The following is a 7,516-nucleotide window of genomic DNA, read 5'->3' as shown; positions in this document are numbered from 1 at the left end:
ACTGGACTAACTCTAAAAGTTCTTCGGCCCAGATTAACATACACACCATGATACATTGATACCCATAACAGTTAGACTAAATTTTATTCCCCACAAATTGATGTCTAGGGCCATGGCCCTGATCACTCAAGACTTTTGGTCGGCCCTATTGATAACCTTGAACTAATCGCCTACACTGATATATTTATTACCCCTATTTTTAAACTATTCTATTTGAACCTTCGTCAATTTAAAGGAGAGATATTTTCAAACATTTTGGTACCATTGGTAATTAAATAACTAATTAAGTCTCCTATATTTAACCAAGTGACTTTGGCAAGTTACTTTAGGAACTTATGCTAGTAATGTGGCACATCTCTAACGTAATTTATTCCCGATTGTAAGAACTGTTTGCATTATCTTAACCATCTTTATTGATTGGTTATTATGTGGATGGAAACTAAGACCGCAAAATAGTGCAAGTGTGTTCATAATCAGAATGGTTCACCATTAATGTCATTCTAACAAATCCAGTTGCTAATTAAGGATTTATGAATCCGTCCCTGTAAAAAAAAATTCTAGTAGTGTGGAGACGCCATTATGCTAAGTTTTTTTTTGTAGAAATCTAAAGAGTTATTAATGAAATTTGGCTGTAACTTTGATTAAGCCTTTTCCTTTATAGCAAGGTGCTAAGATTAATTGTATACTCGTGTTGTTTGTTTCCTTCGCACTTATTAGCTTTTAAATTAAAAATATTAATCTATCCTAGTAAGTATCCCACCTTCCGATGAAAAAAATGATCCCCATACCAGAGACTAAGCCAATGAAAAGCTTCATGCATAAAAAACCTCAACAAATACTTCAAATAGATATACTGAATCGAATACGGACAAATGGCAAGGCCAAGTTTTTTAAAGTTTCTGTTGCAATTATATAGTAATAACTACAACATTTGAGGTCTTCAAAAGCGAAGGTCTTCATTTGAGGTCTTCAAAAGCGAAGGTGCGCCTTATTGTTCTTTGAACGAGGAAATGAAGGTTGTGCTGTCATGTTAGAGCTCTCCGGAAGGGGAGATGGTGGTGGTGAGAACATCCTCTTTGACTCTGGCGGTGGAGGTAAGACAGTAGTAATCAACTTGGACAATGGATGTGGATTTGGAGTTGGAGTAGGTGTTGGAGATGTTGGTGGAGCCTAAAACACCAAGTGTGGATTTAGTTATGTATATACAAGTAATGGAATTAGTATACATTCAACGTTTGGTGCATAGAATGTATAAACAAAAATATGGTAGTAAAAGATCCAACTACCCTTTATTATATAAAAGAAACATAATAGTTCGAAAATATTTAAAAGAAATTACCTTACTTTCAAATAAAAACACGAGTTAATCGGTTAACTCGCGAAATTGGAATGTACTCTTTTCATTTATATATAACACAATAATAATTCAAAATAACTTTTTGAAAACCTCATGTTCTTAGTTTTCTTGAAATTAATTGATAATAAAATGAAGAGATTAAGATGATTACCAAAAATGAGTAAACAAATTAACAAAAAAGGAAAAAAGCAACATACCTGATATATGAGTGCCGTTTCGAGTGCTCTCACAACCTCGTTCATCAATGGACGCTGTTCACGGTCTCTCTTCAAACATCGATAAGCAATTGTTGTAAATGCCTCCAAAGAATCAGGATTTATTTCATCCTTTATATTATCGTAAATAATTTCACTTACTTTGTTTTGTTTGTAACTCTTTCGAACCATTTCCGTAAAAGATTGGGCCTTATTGTTGTAGCTAATACATAACCTGCCACACAAAACTTCAAACAACACTACCCCAAATGAATAGACATCCGACTCTTTTGTAAGTAACCCTGTCTCTACGTATATCGGGTCACAATACCCAAACGTGCCTACTGTATTAGAGACAAGAAATGTGTATTGTTGGTTAGCAGGACCAAATTTGGATAAACCTAAATCCGCAATCCTCGCATTCCAATTTTCATCTAAAAGAATATTGGAGCTTTTAATATCACGGTGCAATACTCTTTGTTGAGTCCCAGCGGGATTATGAAGGTAAGCTAGACCGCGAGCTGCCCCAATGCATATCTTCAGTCGCCGAACCCATGTTAAATCATCGCTCTTGAGATACAAGTCTAGACTTTTCTTTGATGCATATTCGTATATCAGGATCTTCTCTCCACTGTCATCACAAAACCCTAAGAGAGAAACAATATTATCATGTTTATAAAGAGAAAGCATAATTATCTCCTTCCAAAACTCAGGGTCTCCCTGCCCAAATGTACGATCTAAACGTTTTAAAGCAACTGTGGTTTGCCCCTTCAAGTGGACATGTAATTCGCCTTTATACACTTTTCCAAATCCGCCTCTCCCGATGCAATTGCTTTCCGCAAAATTGTTGGTTGATGATATTATGGCTTCTAGTGGTATTTTAAGGTGTTCAAACTTTTTTGTGATAGACAACATTTTGATGATGGATCAAAAAAAGAGAGAGGAGCTAACCTTCAAAGAAGTAATTAAGTTGACTGGCTTGAAAGAGATCGACATATATAGATTCTATATGTAATTCTATCTCGTCTTTGGCATTTGGGAAGGGTTTTAAATAGATGGTATACCATGCTATCCCTGTAACATATAATGCGGTTCAGCTGGCATCAATAATTCTATCTCGTCTTTTTCCAAGTTTTCTCCACTTACAAAACGTTTTTTGCGGTCCCCAAACCACAATTATACAAGTGGCCTTAATTATTGAATTTTATAAAGTTTACTTTATGTCAAATATATATATATATATATATATATATATATATATATATATATATATATATATATATATATATATATATATATATATATATATATATATATATATATATATATATATATATATATATACTAGGTGAGTTTGATGCCTTAGGACCTAGGAGGGTAATTTAAGTATTTTATAAATCAAGGTAAAATGCTATAAAGGGGTGGATTTTTTCCAAGTTGAATGTTTTGATTAGAAAAAATGAAATTGAAATATAGTAATAAAAAAAATTGAAAATACAATGTTATAAATTATTTTGTTGATCAAATATGCAAAACACTGGAACATTATGTGCTTGGGGTATAGATGGATTTAGCATAGTAACCGGAAAGAGCAAGTCAGGTTGCACATCAACCAAACCAGGTAGACTGTTCCACATCAATGTTCAGATTTGGCTTATTGAATGATACATGTGTCTACGATGTATATCCTCTCAATCTCTGTCATAACCTCTCCGCTGCAATAATGCAATCGTTTTTAGAAATTAAACTACCAAACAACGAGACATCATAGAAAATAACTTTACCTTAAACCATCCGTTATACCCATCACATACCACATATGTGGTTGGTGTCACATCAACACCACATTCCACTACCACTAACATGGGATACCTACCACTAACACAACACTCCACATCATTATTTTTATTTTTTTTTAATTTAAAAATACAATAAAATTACTTTTTTTAATTAAAAAATTACAATAAAATTACATTTTTTTTAATTAAAAAGCATTCATTTTTTTAAAACTATTTTTTCATTAATTATAAAAATAAAATAACAACTTCAAACTACATTACTTAGTTAATCTAGAAAAAAAAAACATTACATTAATTAAAAAAACGAACAAACATACATATAAAAATCCTAATCGTCGTTCATGTTATGTTGGTACAAATGTTCCGCGACATCTTCTCGAAGATTGAAACACGTTTCACTGTTATGAATTTCAACAACTCGCTCTAAAAAAACATTTGTTCCGGGTACGAACTCCTCAATTGGAACGACAACGTCGTTCGGATCATACGTGCAAATCGCTCGACCTTCATCTTCAATAATCATATTATGCATTATAATACATGCTAGGACCATTCATTTAATTATTTCTTTATCCCAGAGTCGTGTAGCATATTTCACTACATACCATGTTTGCTTAAGGACTCCAAATGCCCTCTCGATATCTTTTCTCGCCGATTCCTGTTTTCTTGTAAAAAATTTTGCTTTTTCACTTCGAGGAACCGAGTATGCCTTCATCAATGTAGAATAATTCGAGTATATCCCATCACCAAGGTAGTAACCGTATTTGTACGCGTGCCCGTTCACCGTGAACGTCATATCAAGTGCTTTGCCGGTCCAAATATCGTTGAAAAGTGGAGACTGGCCAAGAACATTAAGGTCGTTGTTAGACCCCGCTACTCCAAAAAAGGCATGTCATATCAACAAATCTTGAGATGCAACAGCTTCTAGGATGATAGTTGGTTCACTTATATCTCCTCGAGTGAACTGACCACGCCATGCAGTTGGACATTTTTCCCAAGCCACATGCGTACAATCTAGACTGCCAAGCATACCAGGAAATTCATGCCTCTCTTCATGAGCCGAATATAATCTCTCAATATCACGTTGAGTAAGTTTACGCAAATATTCTTCGTGAAAAACTTCATCAACACATGCAGAAAACCAATCTACACATTCAACTGCGGTCCTCTCGGATACTTTCAAGTATTCGTCAGATGCATCAAATGCTATACCGTATCCCAAATACCTAAGAGCAGCCGCACATGTTTGTATACTACTAAAAACCATTCTTCCTCTAGCATCGGGTTTTTGTTTGAAAAAATCATAACGAGATTCTAAAGCATTACTAATACGTAAAAATATAGCCTTATTTAGACGGAAACGACGTTCGAACGAGTCGTCATTATAAAGACAATTATCGGCAAAGTAATCACGTACCAATAAGTCGTGTGCGGTTTGGCGATCACGATTGACGACCGCCCTTGTACGCGCTGCATTCGAACTTTCTTCGTCGTGAATGTGTTGTACAACATTGAAGAATGTCTCGACGAATTCTACGTCGTCATCCGAGTCAAAAACTTTTTAAAAATTTCATATCTATTGTGGGATCCATGTGTATGTGTTTTGTGGTTTTAGAGAATAGAATGGGGTGTAAGTTTTGGTAATAGAAGGTTTATTTATAATTAATTGAGTTTGAAAAAAAATAATAAAATAACCGGCCAAAATAGCCATTCAACGGCCAAAAACCAAACAACCAATCAAATTTCTCGTTTGAATCTGTCGTCGGGAACACGAAGAAGCACGACCACGACCCACCACAAACCACCGGGGTGGTGTGCACGGTCGTGGTTCGTGGCCACCTAGACCACAGACCGTCCCGTGCAATGTATACCATTTGGCCTTATCGACATGTCTACAAAACAGTGATTATTCAAAGGGAACAAAAACAATAATTCTTATATCTCATCGACCCAAACAAAAATTTGGAAGTTACTAAACTACTGAAATTTGAAAGGCGCAGTTTCCAACAACAATCAACAAATATTTGGAAAATCGGAGTAAATTCAGTACGAGCATGATGCTTACAATTAATGTCATTAAGAATAGGGGAAAATGACTCTTGAGGGTAATTAACTTTTGCGTTTGTACTCATTTGGTCCCCTTTTTTTTTTAGTATTCAATATACCATCGAACTTGTTGTTGGTGTTTACCATAGCCCTTTTGACCGGCTTTTGACCTATGATAGCCGGTCAAAGGGTTATAGTGAACACAAACAACAACTTAGATGGTATATTGAGTACAAAAAAAAAGGAAAGAGACCAAATGAGAACAAACACAATAGTTGGTTACCCTCCTGATTCATTTTTCCTTTACTCATTTACAACAAATCTCACATCATCTCCTACTGATATTAATGACTTTATGAGATTCATTCTTGCTTCTCTTCAAAACATAACTCACGAAAGGACATTATTCATGCATGTACAACTTTGTAATGCACTTGAATATTTATTAGGGGAATCTTGACTAAGCAGGCGCATTTCATAACTACATTTACATTTGCAATCAAATGATTTATCGTATCATGGATTCTAGACAAGTCTACAAACGAGTGGAATCACAAGTGCTATGATTTTTGAGTTAACTTAGCTTTAAGATCGAACTCATGAGATAAGATACAACATCAATATGTACAATATCATGCTGCTTTTCAGGCCCGGATCTAAGGGGGGGCAAGGTGTGCAGGCGCACAGGGCCCCAAAAAAAATAGGGCCTGAGGTTTTCAAAATTATATAATTAAGATATTATTATATATTATATTTTCCGATTTTTAACACAAATATCCTTTGGTTCAGCCTGTTAACACGCGTTTACTTAAATTCAATCCACACGGGTTCGATTCTTTGCAATATCAATTGTAACTTTTTTAATCGCTTTCATTCCGTTACAGACTTCACTTACAGACTGATATCATTGATATTCCAAGTTACAATTGCTACCTTTCATTTATGATGCATACTTAACAATTTATCCTTCATATCAATTCTCTTTACTAAATAAATTTGCAAAAATTGATCTTTAGCCCCTCAACTTTTATAAATTTATACTTGTCATTTTGTTTATTAATTTAATTTATTTTTTAGTTTTTCTTTATGACAATTAGTTTTTCTTTATGACAATTCAACCTTTATATTTCATTACACGTTCGGGCATAAGGGCCTTTTTTTCTGGTTCGTCCTGAGCATTTGAAATCTCAGAACCGGCCTTGCTGCTTTTGTAGACACATCACCATAATATTGTACATATTGATGTTGTATCTTATCCCATGAGTTCGATCTTAAAGCTAAGTAAACTCAAAAATCATAGCACTTGTGATTCCACTCGTTTGTAGACTTGTCTAGAATCCATGATACGATAAATCATTTGATTGGAAATGTAAATGTAGTCATGAAATGCGCCTGCTTAGTCAAGATTCCCCTAATAAATATTCAAGTGCATTACAAAGTTGTACATGTATAAAATAATGTCCTTTCGTAGGTTATGTTTTGAAGAGAAGCAAGAATAAAGCTCATAAAGTCATTAATATCAGTAGGAGATGATGTGGGATTTGTTGTAAATGAGTAAAGGGAAAATGAATCAGGAGGATAACCAACTGTTGCGTTTGTTCTCATTTGGTCCCTTTCCTTTTTTTGTACTCAATATACCATCAAATTTGTTGTTTGTGTTCACCATAACCTTTTGACCGGCTATCACATGTCAAAAGCCGATAAAAAGGGTTATGGTAAACACCAACAACAAGTTCGATGGTATATTGAATTCAAAAAAAAAGGACCAAATGAATACAAACGCAAAAGTTAATTACCCTCAAGAGTCATTTTCCCTAAGAATAGAAATACCAATATGTTTGACTCCCTCCTCATACACTTGTTCTATTGTGCTGCCGCTCTCGTCTACTCGGTCTATTTCAAGAACAATCATCAATCATGACGAAAATCAAGAAGGGGAAAATGTATGATAACAGAGTATAAAGATAAATTACCAAAGGTATAATCGTTTGGGTACAATGGTTGCTTAGATTGCTTTTTAAACAGAATCTCGGTTTTAAATCCCAAGCAAACGACAGATTAAATTTGTCCTAGACTGTGTTCTTCCTCCAATATCTTCTCTCCCACTAACATCCATCTAA

General features: G+C 34.5%; 2 protein-coding genes across 3 annotated transcripts; both read right to left on the bottom strand.

Annotated features, from left to right (window-relative positions):
• Positions 1–815: 815 nt before the first annotated feature.
• On the bottom strand, positions 816–2,583 carry LOC145052912 (receptor-like protein kinase HERK 1). 2 transcript variants are annotated; one of them, XM_079000832.1, is made up of 3 exons: positions 1,714–2,583; positions 1,555–1,623; positions 816–1,170 (listed from the first exon to the last, which is right to left on the bottom strand). In XM_079000832.1, exons 1-3 carry the CDS (start codon positions 2,464–2,466, stop codon positions 970–972), a joined length of 1,023 nt encoding a protein of 340 aa, XP_078856958.1. In that variant the 5' UTR covers positions 2,467–2,583; the 3' UTR covers positions 816–969. The 2 variants fall into 2 exon arrangements, with proteins under 2 accessions (XP_078856958.1, XP_078856957.1); XM_079000831.1 differs by having other exon boundaries at positions 1,555–2,582.
• Positions 2,584–3,242: 659 nt separating this feature from the next.
• LOC145049777 (uncharacterized) lies at positions 3,243–4,617 on the bottom strand. The gene is made up of 4 exons (XM_078998135.1): positions 4,383–4,617; positions 3,956–4,223; positions 3,366–3,429; positions 3,243–3,266 (listed from the first exon to the last, which is right to left on the bottom strand). Exons 1-4 carry the CDS (start codon positions 4,615–4,617, stop codon positions 3,243–3,245), a joined length of 591 nt encoding a protein of 196 aa, XP_078854261.1.
• Positions 4,618–7,516: the final 2,899 nt, after the last annotated feature.

Source organism: Lactuca serriola, chromosome 5, assembly GCF_051521515.1.
Source record: "Lactuca serriola cultivar US96UC23 chromosome 5, Lser_US96UC23_V15, whole genome shotgun sequence".
Taxonomy (NCBI): domain Eukaryota; kingdom Viridiplantae; phylum Streptophyta; class Magnoliopsida; order Asterales; family Asteraceae; genus Lactuca; species Lactuca serriola.
Note: the sequence above shows the minus strand (reverse complement) of the source record. Positions and strands in the feature narration are given on the sequence as shown.

What these genes read in the sequence shown, in the direction of transcription:
- LOC145049777 (XM_078998135.1), bottom strand. Translation starts at nt 4,617, where the DNA reads ATGGTTTTTAGTAGTATACAAACATGTGCGGCTGCTCTTAGGTATTTG. An exon ending in AGAGAGGCATGAATTTCCTG is followed by an intron (nt 4,224 to 4,382) that starts GTATGCTTGGCA and finishes TTTTTGGAGTAG; the next exon opens with CGGGGTCTAACAACGACCTT. An exon ending in GGAGTCCTTAAGCAAACATG is followed by an intron (nt 3,430 to 3,955) that starts GTATGTAGTGAA and finishes GTGTTGTGTTAG; the next exon opens with TGGTAGGTATCCCATGTTAG.
- LOC145052912 (XM_079000831.1), bottom strand. Translation starts at nt 2,466, where the DNA reads ATGTTGTCTATCACAAAAAAGTTTGAACACCTTAAAATACCACTAGAA. An exon ending in AAACGGCACTCATATATCAG is followed by an intron (nt 1,171 to 1,554) that starts GTATGTTGCTTT and finishes TTGGTGTTTTAG; the next exon opens with GCTCCACCAACATCTCCAAC.